This window comes from Rhinoderma darwinii, chromosome 1, assembly GCF_050947455.1.
Source record: "Rhinoderma darwinii isolate aRhiDar2 chromosome 1, aRhiDar2.hap1, whole genome shotgun sequence".
Classification (NCBI taxonomy): Eukaryota; Metazoa; Chordata; class Amphibia; order Anura; family Rhinodermatidae; genus Rhinoderma; species Rhinoderma darwinii.
In genome coordinates this window covers 561,658,970-561,675,832 of record NC_134687.1, presented here as the reverse complement: position 1 = coordinate 561,675,832, position 16,863 = coordinate 561,658,970, and the positions used below count along the sequence as shown (strand labels likewise).

The 16,863-nt window shown below is 41.2% G+C and overlaps 1 protein-coding gene across 1 annotated transcript in view; it reads left to right on the top strand.

Moving 5' to 3' along the window:
* TBCA (tubulin folding cofactor A) overlaps positions 1-16,863 on the top strand; it is a 49,951-nt gene that overhangs the window by 26,378 nt on the left and 6,710 nt on the right. Inside the window, exon 2 of the mRNA XM_075854887.1 lies at positions 10,261-10,366. Coding sequence (XP_075711002.1) covers positions 10,261-10,366 — 106 coding nt within the window. The remainder of the gene's footprint in view (positions 1-10,260; positions 10,367-16,863) is intronic.

The following is a 16,863-nucleotide window of genomic DNA, read 5'->3' as shown; positions in this document are numbered from 1 at the left end:
GTAAAGGATAATGAAGCACTGGCCCAGGCATTCCTTCTGGCTGGAAGTTAAAAACACTGTGCATGGCTTTTATACAGTTTTGCACATTTCAGTTCGCTCCATGCACAGCGGATACCCTTAATAAAATGACAACAGTAATTTGGTTTTGTCATTTGAACTGGCACTGGCTACATGCCTCAAAAATACAGTATTAGGGTTGCTGAATGTGTGTCGGGTCTAATTCTTTTTTCCATTTTCCAGAGAGCGGCTTTTCCATTAACTTTGGGAAAACACACTGGCAGATTCGTTTAAAAGCCGCTCGGCTCCACCCTGGATGTAAGTGACTTAGCCGGTGCAATCAGAAATTAAGATCAAGGGACATTTTTCTCATTAGGCTGTCGTTTTTGTTATTTGCATTCTGCCGATGGCATTGTGACTCGCAAACCCTATCCGCAGTATAACTCATCTCAAGGAGTCTTAAGACACTTACTGTAGCATATGTTAACTATTACAAGATGCCTTGATGGAAGGATATTAAAATTACTGATAATTGACATAAAATATGACAAAGTGTTTTAGGCTTTCTGAGCAAAGCAACACACATTACGGAGGAGCAGCCCCATAATGTAACTGATTAATGAAGGATTGCTGAGGCATACGCTGCTGATGTTATGAAAAATGAATTCTTTGTTGTCTCGCCGACAACCCAGGAACTGCAGCCGGAAAAGACTATTAGCGAGAATCATTATCAATAGCAATATTTTCTAACTCTATTATGGCAATTTATTCAATAGATTTAGTTCATTTGGTGGTAATTGATAAATAATCAAAATTTATCAATGTGCTTGCACACATTTCACTAACAATCAAGCAAAAATGGTCCATTTACCACCTGACTTGGTCCAAATTAGGATTAAATTGATGATCAATTAATCTTAGAAGGGGCAGCGTTGTATTTTGTAAAGGAGCAGCAGCGAGAGAAAAAAAAATAAGCCAAATAAATGGAGTTAAGACGGAAGATTAGGAGAATGAGCTGAGCTGCTATGGTTCACAGCTAATAAGCACGCAGCTGGATTACAAATGGCTGATTTTATAGGGATGGTTCACAAAATAAAAAGCGTTTATGCCTCTGCCGCTGTGTAGCTTGGATATTTCATGCAATGGAGATGAATCTTTTTGGGAATGGAATGATGAGAGCTCAGATCTTTATTGTATTTAACATATGAACACCGGATATGAATGTATACATAGGAAATCATACAGTAGCACTTCACTATACACTATAAACACCCCCTTAGAATAATATTTGCACTTCATGATGGTAAGTCGGATCTGTTGGAATTGCTTCTTAATTGACTTTTCATTTTCTAATGTCATCAGATGAAATATTACACAGTCGGGTCACATTATTATGACCACTATCTGACTGCAAGTGCATCCCACATTTGCTGGAGGGTGCGTGGGGGAGAATCTATAGAGCAAACAAGACGATCGAGGTGGTCCCACAGTTGTTCAAGTCTGGCGAATTAGGGGACCAGGGAAGTACATGGAAGTCTTGGTCATGCTCTTCCAACCACTGTTGGAGAGTTTCTAGCCGTGTGACATGTCTCATTGTCTTTCTGGAAGATTCCATCTTCCCCAGGGAAGACAAAACGCATGTATGGGTGGACGTGATCTGCAACAATGGATTCATACCCAAATCGGTTCAGAGTGCCTTCCATATGGATGAGTGCCATGAAATAATGCCCCAGGCCATAATGCCGCCACCAGCTTGTGTTCTTCCAGCAATAGTTGCAGGGTGTTTGTTCCCTGATCTCGCCTGACACGCCAACATCCATCTGTTCAATAAAGCAGAAAACGTGACTCATCAGAAAAGGCAACCCTTTGCCAATCATTGGGGGTTCAATTCTGATACTGCCGTGCAAATTGAAGGCTTTTTTTTTCCAATGCACCATTGTTAGTGTAGGAGCAGTGACCATCTGTCTGCTTCTGAGCCCGATACGATGTAGGGTTGGCTGAACTGTTTTCGACACACGTCTGGTAGCTCCCTGGTTGATTTTCACAGGGAGCTGCTCCATTGTAGCGTGTCGTTCGGCCTACACTTAGCTTCGTAGCCGATGTTCACCTCTCACATCAATGGCACGTGGTGCTCCGCAGTTTCCACGTTGGTTATTCTCAACGGTGCCATTTCTCCACCCATGATGCACTTTCACCACAGCAGCACGCGGACAGATCACAAACTGCTCTGTTTGAGAAATACTGCCACCCTTGGCCCGAAAGCCAATAATCATCTCTTTTTGCAACTGATAATTCACCCCTTTTACCCATGGCAACAACGAGTGATGTGTTCAGACAGCTTATCACACACCTTATATACCCACCAAGCCAGCACACAACGCCTCACTTCCTTCATGGACTACACACTGCCGACGTCGAAAGTAGGAGGTGGTTATAATAATGTGACTCGACTGTGTGTTGTATCCTAAGATATTCTGCTACGCTTGACTAAGGCCTCATACACACGACCTTATTATGACTCGTACAGCCCCATAATAGCGCACCCATTTTAGTACATGGAACCTTTACTGTGCCTCCGTATGCCTCAGATTTCATCCAGAGGCAAATGGAGTTTTGTTTTTTTCGGTGAATGTTGTTACCTTCGATCCCACCCTCTGATGATGTGATTACTTCTGACCCTCCCCCAGTGTTCACAGCACAAGCTGTAAAGTGACAGCAAGTGTCACCCTATTGTGAGCGCTCAGTGGCCACTGTGAAAACTGCAAGACATTGAGAACTAAAGCAACTGCCACCATCATGGTTAAAACTTGATTTACACAAGGTCATTTTTATTTTAGAGCTTCATATATATACTACACAGAGACCTAAACTAAATGTATTTTTAAAACCAGGTTTGAGCGTTTTCTATGTGCTTGTGTGATGCACATATTTTAATACTTCTTGTTTATAAAAAAATAAAAAATTCCCATGGTATTAATTGATTTCTTACTGTCCTGGAAAAGATATCTTATAAGTGTATGTATCGTATTTTGATCCTTCCGAAAATGCTCTGACAGTTAAGATAAAGTGATAAAGTAATGGATGTTCGCCTCCATTTGCTGGAAAGAAGCGAATTGAGGAGCCCGGGCTGGCTGAGAATCTTCCTGGCAGTTACAATGAACCAGGATTGCCTTGTATGTGACAGATGCTGAAGAGAAGGTTGAGATTGTAACAAGCAATATCTCTGCAGTAATAAAGGAGACTGAGCTGTTATTATCATGCTACTCTTCTGTCATACGCTCGGTCTTTTCCAGCAAAAATTGGGCAATATTTTTCTTTTGTCACATAAAAGTATATCCGTAAAATACAGAAGATATCACTAGTCTTGACTTTAGAAGACGACCAATTAAAAATGAGACGTATTAAAGAGAATGGATCTTGGCTTATCATTGCTATTGATACAATGACCGTAACCAGTAGAAAACAAAGTGATCTGTATGGAATTGCGCTACACTTTCTATATACCTCTTCATAGATGCCTGCAAAGTTCTATCTAATATTCTCTATGTATCTGGAGTCCATAGTCCATTTTTTTTTATTTTTTTATTTAGTGCCTCATAGGTTTTATTCTTTTAGTTAGGGGGAAAAAAAAACATTTAGTAAATCCAAATCTCTTAATCTCCACCAAGTCGGTATGGAGACCAGTAAAGGGAACGGTTTGGTAGAAATCTAACACTGGAGGTCCTGGATCCTGAGTGTTTCCCCTCTATTAACCAGAGCAGATCACCCGATAGCAAAGAGCCTCAAAGACCTCTGGTGTCCATGTAGTGCTTTGCAAGTCACTGGGGAACCTGCCCAATAAAAAGCCGCTGTCCAAAGTCGACAACCAATTTTCCGTCAGGGAAGTGCTTGCTGCATTTAGTGTTAAACTAATCCATTCAGTTTATAATTTCTTATTGATATGAGCTTGGACATGGTAAACTTGGGCTCTACTTCTATGTGGCACACTCTAGAGAGCCATTCAGTCTATATAATGTCAATTTGTGGCTATAAACTCTTCAGCCTCATTCCAGTTGCTCAGTGGCTTTCACCTGACACATCTTCTGCATGGATTTACACTCATGACCATTCCAGGTACCATTGAGCAGTTCTCAAATAAGTGTAGGGCCCTTTTTCAAAAGTACTTAAAAAGTTTTCATTTTAACAACAATATCCTATGTTGTCAGCTATCTAAGGCAAGGGAGAGCCCTCAGTGACACTCTGCCTGACGTGAAAGGGGAACAAAGAAAAGGAGGGCGTGATGCAGCACAAATCCCAGTATATGGGATGGGGTCACGTCGTCCTATATCTGATTAAACCCCGGCCGATCAACTACAATATTACCACCAGTGTGCGGATAACCACACACGTCTCCAATAGTTTCCATAAAGTGGTATTTATTTGTCAAACGTCATATGCAAAACAAACTGTTTTTTAACTCACTTTGGAGCTCAGTGATATTATAATCTCCTGAATTCCCATGACAAACGTTATCATTTTGGTATGCCATAAATATCTGGTCCATGGTGGTGCCTCCCTTTTTCCTGCAGTGGTGGCTGTGCCTGTACGCTCACTCAGCTGTTTCTGCATCTCCCATAGACTTCAGTGAAGAGTTACCATGCAAGCACAGCCCCTTATTCTCACCCATTAAAAAATGGCACAAATGTTTGCCATACAAAACCCCCTTTTAAATAGTATTTTACTTAATTTGCTAATTCAATGAATAATTGCAGAGCAGACTAAAACTATTTTTGTTTTTTTAAAGGGAATCCTTTATGTTAAACATGCTGTCCAGTCTGCAATATGTATGTTAGAGCATAAGGAGCTGAGCAGACTGATTTTATAGCTTTGTGTGAGAAGATTCTGGGTAACCTGTCATGTACAGGCTTATGAGCTAAAGAGTCAAGTGGGCAGTCTTAACTATTAGATTGACAACCTTCCTAGCTGCCAATTGCTGATTGAGACCGCCCACTGGACTCTTTAGTCCACAGTGAGCAGGAATTTAAATTAATTCCAAGTTTCCTGAATTATTATTTTTTTTTTTTAATATATATATCAATCTGCTGAGCTCCTCCTGCTCTATAACATGCTGTCCACAGATGGACAGGATTTTTGATGTTGTAGCGTCTATGGTCGCGGACAGCCATTCCTACTCGCCCCTCGGCGGCCGGGACCATGGATCTGTGAGTGCTGGCCGTCATCTTCCTAGGAGACGCCAACACTCCCCTCCGCTCTGCACTGTCTCTTAGGGTGTGTGTGCACGCTCATGCCCGGCCTTAAAGCGCCAGCGCGCACATGAATTATATTTTAAATTAGCCCCAATCACCCTGAACTTTTTAAGGGGCCCTGCCCCATCACCCCCTGCCTGAGCGTTCGTAATTTCCATGTTTAGTCTTTGCAAACGGTCCCTCAGTGTTATCCTGTTCCCGTGCCGTGCTACCTGTATCCCATGACGTGCTTTGTTCCTGAGCATGTCCAGTGTTGGAGTTGTGTCCTACTGCCGTCCGCTGTTTCTGGCGCAACTTGCCGCACCTGCTGTCATCCGCCACGTCTGGTGCAACCTGCCACATCCAGCCCGATCTGTGCTAAAACCTGTGTCACCGTCTGGACTATTCAGGTACCCTTGTGCTGGACTTTGTATTGATTGGGTGCTCTGTTTGGCCAGCTGCCACCGCGGTACGGCCTAGTGAGTCCACATACCCACAGACCGTGACAAGTCCCCTTTAAGAATTAGCCTTTTTTGCAACCATACATAGTGGGATTTAAGACCACGGCCGGTCGATTTACAAGTGTCCCATGTGTACAGATATCTTCTCTCACTGTACGGTATATTTTCTTCCCTCACATATGTTGACTTTTCTGACATAGTTTGCTGATAGGAAAATGTCAGTCCATCATTTTCCATTTTCTTCATTTCTCTCCGATTTGTCTCTTTGCCAGTGAAATAACTCTAATCTGAGAAACTTGACTGACTTAACAGGGCGTAAAATAATTCTTTCTCAAATGGTCTTCAGTTGTGTCAGGTCATTTTACTTGCCAGTAGCCATTTCCTTCCTTGTGATCTTCTAGATGTAATTTCTGGTATTTGTGTTTATTTTACTTCTTATTTGCTTCATTGTGGTGTTGAAATACTGTAATAAGAACAATGAAGCCTTGTCGGCTCTTGTTTAGTGGATTCAGACATTTTGCGCACACTTCATGCTGACCTTGTGAGAGAAGAAGAACGTTGCTGCTCAGGTTGGCAGCTTTCATTTGGGCTCTAGAGCTGGATAGTTGTTTGTTAAATGTCATCAGTTGGGGAAGAACCTGAATGAACACTTCCTACGCTTCTAGCGATGTTTCCATTGAATATTTACAGAAAATGTAACATTTTTTTGTTTTTGTTTTTTCCTTTTTTTTTGTTTTTGTTTTATAATCTAGGAAAGAGATATAAAATTGGACAATCCAACTCCTCTTAAAATCTGCAAATTCAAGTGTGACTGCAGTATTCCCCTCACCATGTCAAACCCATAAGGCCAGGTTCCCACTGGTCGGATATGCTGCGTAAAACTAGGCGGTGTATTCGACCTAGGAACCGCAGCAAATTCCGTCTGGAAAAACTGCATCACATTGTGGTGCAGTTTTTGGGCGTTCTTACCGCTGCAGAAAGCATCGCTTGGAAAAAAAAAAAGAGACTTACCGTGGGCTGTAGTCATGGCAACATGTCCCTCCATTGTCCGTGCAGCCCGGCCTCCTGGGAAGACACCGCAGCCCATATAACCGCTGCAGCCTGTGATTGGCTGCAGCAATTACATTGGACGAAACAGAAAAAGCGTCGCTATGACAATGCCCAAGTGGTAAGTATACGTTTTTTGTTTTTTTAAATTAATTTTAAACCAAAAAAAACCTGTTTTTTCTGAGTTGTGACTTTGGTTGCGGGTCTTACATCCCCATTGAATTCCATGGGGGAAAAGCAACGAGAACGCAGTATAAATTGACATGCTGCAGATTTAGATTCCGCACCGCAGGTCAATTTATGTACATTTTCACTGCAGGTTTTTCTGCAGCCTGTGTGCGTGAGATTAAATCTCTCTTTTTGCTGCTACTGTAAATGCTGCAGGTTTTTCACACAAAATTCTTTTGGGAAAACTCCACGGCGTTTACACTGGGGGAAGACTGCCTGTGTCCAGGAAGCAGAGCTGTGAGGAGTGGTTCCTCACTCAGATTTTAGCTGTGCCTGTGACATGGAGAGGACACTGTCACCGCTTCTTTCCCTAAATGAAAATTGCTCCACAAGGTAAAAAAACAAACACTCATTTTTGACGATTCAACCCTGTAGAGAGCCGCTATTTTATTAGTCCAGGAAAGAAAACGACTGGAGACAAGTGTTTCCTCGATGTTAAAAAGCAGACGATGGTACAGGTAAAGCAGTTTGAGGATCTCGCAAAACAAATCCTCATTTCTTAACTTTCTATATCTGTGTCAGTGTGACATGGAGAAGGGGGTTTATTATTCAGATGCTCACATTAGTACTGGGGTTAGGTACTACATCAGGGGTCCGCAACCAACGCCACTTCGGCTGTTAAGCTACTGTACAACTCCCAGCATGTCCTGACAGGCGCAGACTGTCAGGGCATGCTCAGAGTTTTAGTTTCAGAACAGCCAGAGTTCTGCTGGTTGGAGACCCCTGTACTAGATCTAAGCATCCTCACACGTACTCTTAAAGGGGTCGTCCTACTTTAATTAGCTATGACTTATCGCAAGGATGACATACCGTGTTGATCGGTGTGGATCCAATTATCCATAGAAGCAAGGGGCTGCAGATGTAGTAAAACCCTGCCTTCTCTTTTTTGTTTTTTTTGTATAGTGCCATTACTACCCACCCCTGTGTTGCAGTTCTCTGTTTCTCTGCACAGTGCTTTTTTTTAACCCCCTCTTGCTGTACAATTATGACATGGTGATGGGGCAGGCTCAGAATCTGATCCTGAGAGTGTAACTACTTCGATGCGCCGGTCAATATCAACGCTGTCGCGGGGTGCCGATTGTTGCCATGTCAACCAGAGGACTAACAATGGCCTTGTAGTAGTAGTAGTAGTAGTTTGTACGGTTGAAAAAAGACACATGTCCATCAAGTTCAACCAAGGGATGGGAAAGCCTTCAGGTCTGATATCTACGGAAGCCAGTGTAAACCTGACAGATAAATTACATTGCCCTACAGCAATTGGACCTTCAAGTCTCTCTTACTAGGTGTAAAAAAAAATAGAAAAAATAGACATGTCAAGTTCAAAAACTAAAAATCGTCGGTTTCCCCATAATTTTATTGTGGGGAAAAATAAATCTTGCATAATTTGTTTTACCGCAATCCTAAAGACCTAAACTATAAATCTATCACATCATATATGCTGCACAGTGAACGCCATAAAGAAATATGAAAAACAAATCCCAAACTGCTAGATTTTTTTTTTTTTATTTCCGTGTGTCTGATCCACAAAACTCAGAGCAGGTCCTGTTCCTGTCAGTTTTTGCGGAATAGTCTCACCCATTCTATTCAATTGTCTGTTAAAAAAAAAACGGACCGTGTTTTGTGGACCTATGGAAATGTGGTAAGTATAGTCTTAAAGCTTGTTACAGAAAGCCAACGACAGAAGCATTTTAGAAAGAGCAATAATAGACATGCTACCTTGAACCTAATATCCAACAGGACAATACAGGGGAGACGAGACCATAAGGAAAGGTGGAAGGAGTAAAGGGCAAATACACTGTTTGTTAATCCCTAGGGTACAGTAGTACATATCCTATCAATATATTCATCCCATGGTCCCAGATCAAGTAGAAACAAACGCAAGATCTTTACTGAGGCTGTAAGGTATTCCACCATAGCGGGTTTTTTTATGACCTAGCCTCCCAAAAAATGGAATATACAGTGGTCAAAAAGTAGCATGTACCCCAAAATGGTACCAATAAGAACTAAAGCCTGTCCCACAAAAAACAAGCTCTCACACCAATTAGATGACACAAAAATAAAAACCGCATGGCTCTCAGAATATGGCGACACAGAATACAAAATGCTCACTGTACCCCTATATGAGTTCTTCAAGGGGTGTAGTTTCCCAAATGGAGTCTCTTCTTCCACTGTACTGTTATGTCAGAGGATCCGCAAATGTGACCTGGCGCCCAGAAACCAATCCAGCAAAATGCGCTCCAAAAACCAAATGATGCTCCTTCCCTTCTGAGCCCTGCCCTGTGCCCAAACAGCAGTTTAGCACCACATATGGGATATTCCCGTACTCTGTAGAAATTGCTTTACAAATATTGGGGTGCTTTTCTTCTTTATTCCTTGTGGAAATGCAATTTATTAATTTTTTTTTAGCAAAAACCTGTCTTATTGGAGAAAATACATTTATTTTTATTATTTGCACGGCCCAATTCAAATAAAATCTATAGAACACCTGTAGTGTCAAAATGCTCACTACACCGCAGGATGAATTCTTTGGGGGGGGTGTAGTTTCCAAATGTTTTTTTGGGGGGGCTGTTTCTTATGTTTTAGCACCTCAAGGCCTCTGCAAACCTATAATGGTGCCTAAAAAATATCCTTCTGAAAAAGGTGCCAAAATCCACAAGGTGCTCTCATTTTTAAGGCCTGCATTTCAGTCCAGTAACACAGGACCACATAGGGCATATTTCTAAAAACGGCAGAATTGGGGTAATAAATATTGAGTTGTGTTTCTTTAACACTTGCTGTGTTACAGAAACAAAGGATTATAATTGAGTCTCTACAAAAAAAATGTTTACATTTCACCTAAACTTTGCTTTAATTCCTGTGGAACACCGAAAGGGTTAAGGAACTTTCTAAATGCTGTTTTGAGTACTTTAAGGGGTACTGTTTTTAAAACCGGGTGATATTATGGGGTTTTCAAACATATAGGCCCCTCAAAGCCACTTCAGAACTGAATTGATCCCTGAAAAAAAGGTTTTGGAAATTTTCTTGAAAAAGTTTTAAACTTCTAAGCCCCCTTATATTCTAAAAAAATAAAAAAAAGATGTTCAAAGAAAAAATGTCCTCAAAAAGTAGACATATGGGAAATGTTAATTACTATTTTGTGCTGTATTGTGATCTGTCTTACAAGCAGAGAAAATCAAATTTTTCCACATTTTTTATACATTTCAGTGTTTTTCACAAACCATGAAATTATCAACCAAAATTGGGAGAGCGAGATGTATTCAATCACTATAAATAATGTTCTTGATGTCCTTGCTTTTAAACAGACTGTCTAAAGAAAAGTTAATGTATGAAAAAGAAGCCAAGCAACAAGAGGAGAAGGTAGAACGCCTGAAAAGAGAAGCAGGGGATGAATACGTCATTAAAAAACAGGCAAGTATTAAGTGTTCTTTTTATTTAAATGTAGTCTGTCTGGTCCTTTATGGCAACTAAACCAATAACCGTGCCGGGTAGGGGACTTGCAGAAACACTCTAGTCACTAATGAAAAATGAGCCAGGACATGGTGTTTATATGTGTTCCTTACTTTTACGTTATACAGTATTTGTTCTTTCTGTTATTTGCCATTACATCAGTTTTTCTACATAGCTGCATTAAGTGGCTGCTATCTCCATGACTCATATATATATTTTTTCAGGCCAGTAATTGAGTCCTCATGTTAAAGAGGCTCTATCACCACATTATAAGTGCCCCATCTCCTACATAATCTGATCGGCTCTGTAATGTAGATAACAGTGTTTTTTTTTATTTTGAAAAACAATCATTTTTGAGCAAGCTATGAACAATTTTAGATTTATGCTAATTAGTTTCTTAATGGACAACTGGGCATGTTTTTACTTTTTTACCAACTGGGCGCTGTAAAGAGAAGTGTATGACGCTGACTAATCAGCGTCATACACTTCTCTCCATTCATTTTTAGCAATACTCACAACACAACGTGATCTCGCGAGATCACGCGGTGCAGTCACATACTCCCACATTAACTTTACCGAAGTGCCTTGAGAGTGAATAGACATCACCTCCAGCCAGGACGCGATGTCTATTCACACTTCCGACACTTCTGTAAAGTTTCTGTGAATGACGGAACAAGTGATCTCGCGAGATCACGTTGTGCTGTGTGAGTAAGTCCCCAAGAAACTTTACGGAAGTGTCGGGAGCGTGAATAGACATCGCGTCCCGGCTGAAAGCGATGTCCATTCACTCTCAAGACACTTTGGTAAAGTTAATGTGGGAGTATCTGACTGCACAGCGTGATCTCGCGAGATCACGTTGTGTTGCGAGTACTGTTAAAAATTAATGGAGAGAAGTGTATGACGATTGGTCAGCGTCATACACTTCCCTTTACAACGCCCAGTTGGTAAAAAAGTAAAAACACGCCCAGTTGTCTATTAAGAAACGAATTAGCATAAATCTAAAATTGTGCATAACTTGCTTAAAAAAATGATCGTTTTTCAAAATAAAAAAGCACCCATCACATTATGTAGGACATAGGGCACTTATAATATGGTGAGAGAGCCTCTTTAATTACCTCTCCTTACATAGATGTGGGTGGGTGGGTGCACACAACTAAGCCCCTCCAAGTCAGAGAAAATGTAAAGCAGTCACTTATAAGCAATGCATCATGAAGCCTGAGTGACCGAAAACATGAGGAATTTATGCATTTTCCTAACCATAAGCCCAATCATCACTGGTGTCATATTAGTGTCCTGCAGGAGGGTAGTCATTGTTGTAACATGATGTGATTCTATTTGGGTATGTTTCCTATACGGTCTCCCAAGTACCTCAGGACAGCACTGCTTTATTGTTATGGCCGCACAGGCTTCAGCTGCTGCCTAGTAGGGGAAACCAGGGAATCTCTGTAACTGCACCATTTAGGTAATATAAACTATGGGGGCTTGTAGACCTCCGTGACTTACAAAAAGGTGAATATTTAGTTCTTGAGTTACCCTTTAAACTTATGTTTAACCCGTTAGTGACCGCCAATACGCCTTTTAACGGCGGCCAATAACGGGCTTTATTCTGATGCATATGTCTTTTTACGGCGCTGCATCAGGATAAAGTAAACAGAGCAGGGAGCGTCAAATCTCCCTGCTCTCAGCTGCTAGAGGCAGCTGAGGGCTGGGAGCGTCCCTGCTCTGCCGGGTGAGATCGATATTAGTATCGATCTCACCCGTTTAACCCTTCAGATGCGGTGCGCAATAGCGTGCACCGCATCTGAGTGGTTATGGAGAGAGGGAGGGAGCTCCCTCTCCCACCGATACGATCGCCGAGTGTCTGCGTCTCCAATGGCAGCCGGGGGCCTAATAAAGGCCCCCAGGTCTGCCTGGAACGAATGCCTGCTAGATCATGCCGGAGGCATGACCTAGCAGATGCCTGTCCGTTTTAAACGGACAGGCAGTAATACACTGCAATACAAAAGTATTGCAGTGTATTACAATAGCGATCGGAGAATCGCATATTAAAGTCCCCTAGTGGGACTAGTAAAAAAGTAAATAAAAAGTTTATTAAATTTAATTAAAAAAAAAATATGAAAAACCCAGCTTTTCCCCTTACAAAATGCTTTACTATTAAAAAAACAAAATAAAGTAAAAAAGTTACGAATATTTGGTATCGCCGCGTCCGTAACGACCCTGACTATAAATGTATTACATTATTTAACCCGCACGGTGAACGCCGTAGAAAATGTAATAAACTATGGAAAAATTGCTGTTTTCTGTGAATCCTGACTTTAAAAAAAATGTGATAAAAAGTGATCAAAAAGTCGCATCTACTCTCAAATGGTACCAATAAAAACTACAAGTCTTCCTGCAAAAAAAAAGCCCTCATACAGCTGTATCGGCGAAAAAATTAAAACGTTACGGCTCTTCAAATATGGAGACACAAAAACAAATAATTTTGAAAAAAAAAAAAGCGTTTTTACTGTGTAAAAGTAGTAAAACATACAAAAACTATACAAATTTGGTATCGTTGCAATCGTAACAACCCACTGAATAAAGTTCTTGTGTTATTTATATCACACGGTAAACGCCGTTGATTTAAGACACGAAAAAGAGTGGCGAAATTTCAGGTTTTTTTCTATTCTCTCTCCCCCCCCCCCCCCCCCCCCCCAAAAAGTTAATAAAAGTTAATCAATAAATGTCCCCCAAAATGGTGCTATTAACAAGTACAACTTGTCCCGCAAAAAACAAGACCTTATACAGCTATGTCGACGCAAAAATAAAAAGGTTATAACTCTTGGAATGTGACGATGGAAAAACGTAAAAAATTGCTTCGTCATTAAGGTCTAAAATAGGCTGGTCGTTTAAGGGGTTAAACATACCTTTGTGGCTACAAATAGACAGCATTTCAGAGAAAAATTACTTTGCATGTGCAAATTATGTCTCCGGTCCCCCCGAGGGTGGTTCCAATCCTGGCAGGTGCTCTGGCTCTCGTGAGCAAACCCTGCACAATACCACCTCCTTGATTTATTGCTTCACCAGTTGGCAGGTGACTGGTAGATGGCATTTGCCGGGCTTGGGACCGCCATCGGGGAACTTGTGACCTAATCTGCATAAGTAAACAAAATTATTTTTCTCTGAAATGCTCAGTCTATCTGACTCCGCAAAGACATGTCGACCCCTCCCGGCACTGTAATTGATTTAGTTGCCATAAAAGACCTAACAGACCCCCTTTAACTCTAATTTATCTATTTCCTATTACTTTCCAAATCCAGTCTTTAGAATATTTAGAGGCTCTTTCACCAGGCAATCCCCATGATGTTCGTGTATTCAGAAATGAATCCGCCAGGAGAATCGGCCATGACGACTCTGGTGCTGTAATTTGCATATTACATGCTATGATTTGTTGCCCCATGATCAGAGGTTTAGGAGGTGCTGTTCACTGGGTTGCAGAAACATTCACAATATTCTGTTTGTTAAAGGCTATGTCAACTTTTGAAGACCTTTATTAAAAATAAAGTGTATTTTAGTGTTTAGTGCAACTTTGTAATTGTTTTTTATAAAAAATAAATTAAACTTTTTCAGATACAGCTTCTATGTTCATAACTTAGATGTGATCGATAACCGCTGGATCTTGTGTGTCAGAGATGTGCATGACCCGCTGTCACCGAAGCCGTCAGTTCTGCTGACCTGACAAATTTGGGTTTTAGCGCAAGATACAGCTCCTATGTATCTAGGATACATAGCTGTACGTGAAAAAGTTAAAAAAAAATATTAATAAAAACACATTACAAAAATTGCACTAAAAACTAAAATATATTACTTTATAAAAAAAAAATCTTAACGTTTACATAGCTATTACTGGAAATCTGACGGAGACAAATGTTTTTAAATTACAGTCCGTGCACACAGCATTGACATATGTACAGTCCATATTGTACACCCATAGGCACCATGGGTGTCTGTTACACTAATGACCCCTATTATAAACCGTAGTCTTTGTGGAAACCTAGCAGTAAGGCTGCGTTCACATCTGCGTTGTGGCTTCCATTCTAGCTACTCCGTCAGAGGACCACAAGAACGGAAGTTAACGTTTCCATAAAAAAACAAAAACATTGATTTCAATGGGTTTTATTTTTGCGTCAGTTAGGCTCCTTTCCGTCAGGTTTTCGTTTTTTTTGACAGAAGAAATTCCATAGTCTGCTGCGCTATTGACTGAAACCTGACTGCAAGGAGCTTTCCGTTTTTTTTTAACATTGAAGTCAATGGATGACTGATGCAAACTGGTATGCCATCCGTTTGTATCCGTTACGGCCTCTTCACATCAGCGTTGGCTTTCCGTTCCGGGTTTCCGTCGGGTGAACCCCGCAACGGAAAGTCAAACTGAAACCGCAGCTTCTTTTTCAGTCACCATTGATATCAATGGTGACGGAAACATTGCTAATGGTTTCCGTTTTTCCAATGGAATCAATAGCCCAGTCGACTGTATGTCCAGGATGACCAAGAGATTAGGATCCTGAACAGAACACTAACTCTATTAACTCAGAATTCCCAAATAGGGTGTATAAAAATGGGTTTTCCAAACCTGACAACACCTTGAAGCAGAATCGTTCATAAATAAGCTCCATAAGCACCACAGCATCGTTTTCTTAATGGAGGGTTAAAAACTACAAAAATAAATGGAAGACCTCTTAGTACATAGTATATTTTGGTCTGTCTGTTGCTGAATATAGTATATCCATCCCAGTTCATTGCACTTAAAGGCGGCTTGTCTTCTTGTTCGCAGGGAGACGGTAAACTTCTAGTATTTCTTATCCTTAACCTAAGGATTTTCACAAAACAACATTTAAGAGTATGTAGGCAGGAAAAATGTTCACGTTCAGTAGGGTTCCAGTTTAGTAATTTTACTCCCGACCACATGGGGAGAGTATCATCTCTGCTAAAATGAAATGCAGTGATAAGTAATAACTTTTTATGCATGATAAGCAGCAAAATATAAACCTGCTGTTTTCTGCTTTTCGTTTTCTTTACCTTTCTATTTCTTTTAACACCTCCTGCCGGGGCCTCTCCGCATGATCAATATTCTCAATGACCGTTTTTTCATGCAGTAATTATCTCTGTGATATTATCTCAGCATAGTATTTCTTTATTAACCAAAAGATGCAGGTGATTTTTATGCAACCAGCTGATCCCATTCTGGGTGAAGGGGGAAAAAACAGCAGAAAGATTTTATTTTAAGTAAACTTTCCGAGCTCCGGCTGTGAATTCAGCCACTGATGGGCAAGCACATATACAGCTCTCAATCCGCTATCCTTGGTGAGAATAACTCTTGCTCTTTAAAGTGTGAATAAATATATTATATTATATAATCATTTTTCATTAAAGGCTTATTTTCATCTCCTAGAGTGATGGGCTATGCTATCACTATGATTGGTAGAGGTTCGACTTTTTGTGACCCCTACTGATCCTGAGAATGAAGGGGCCACAGCGCTAATTTAGTGCTGCATCCCCTTTTAAATTTTCCCTACAAAGCGGGCTCCCAACGACCCAGAGGTGCAGGGATATCTTGAATGCTGGCCTGTGCAAGATAATTGCGTGGTAGCAATTTGCCACACAAGGCAGCAACTTATTTCAATTTTTTTAATTTGAATAATGTTATAGAGTTGCTTGGATTGTGTCGTGACACAATTGTAGCTTTTTGTCATTTAAGTCTTTGTAAGGCCTGCAGATGTTATATGGTAACGCATTGACTGTCTGCAGCTCTACACAGTGTTCCAAATTATTATGCACATTGGATTTAAGTGTCATAAACATTTAATTATTAGTTTCAATTAAACTCATGGATGGTATTGTGTCTTAGGGCTCTTTGGATCATTGTAATCAATCTCAGACACCTGTGATTAGTTTGCCAGGTGTGCCCAATCAAAGGAAAACTACTTAAGGACGTTCCACATTATTAAGCAGGTGTAATGACTGGGTAGGGAGACAGACAGGTGAGCCCTAATCTACCCGCCACTCAGTCCCTGCCTACTTGCAACGACCCGTCCTAGGCGGGGTACAACTGGGCGACGGTCCCTACGCTCAGTAAGTGCACAACAGACAAGGGTACACAGAAGCTAGGGAAACTGGGCAGCTGCCCACGGAGACACTGTGAGCAACGAGAGTAGTGAACGAGCTGAGTCAAACCAGGAGTGCACGAGGTACAAAACGCTGAGCAGGAGAGTGGTCAGTAAGCCAAGGTCAATAACAAGCAGAGGATCAGTAGTTCAAGCAGCAGCAGCAGAGCCAGGAAACCAGCAGAGCAGAATCGCAGGCAAAGGAGGAACAGGAAAGGCAGGTATAAATAGACAGTGGGCGGAAGCTAGCTCCGTCTGGCCAGGCTGTGATAGGCTCTCCCACTCCTAAGTCTGCCATCCTGAGTGGTGGAAGATGGA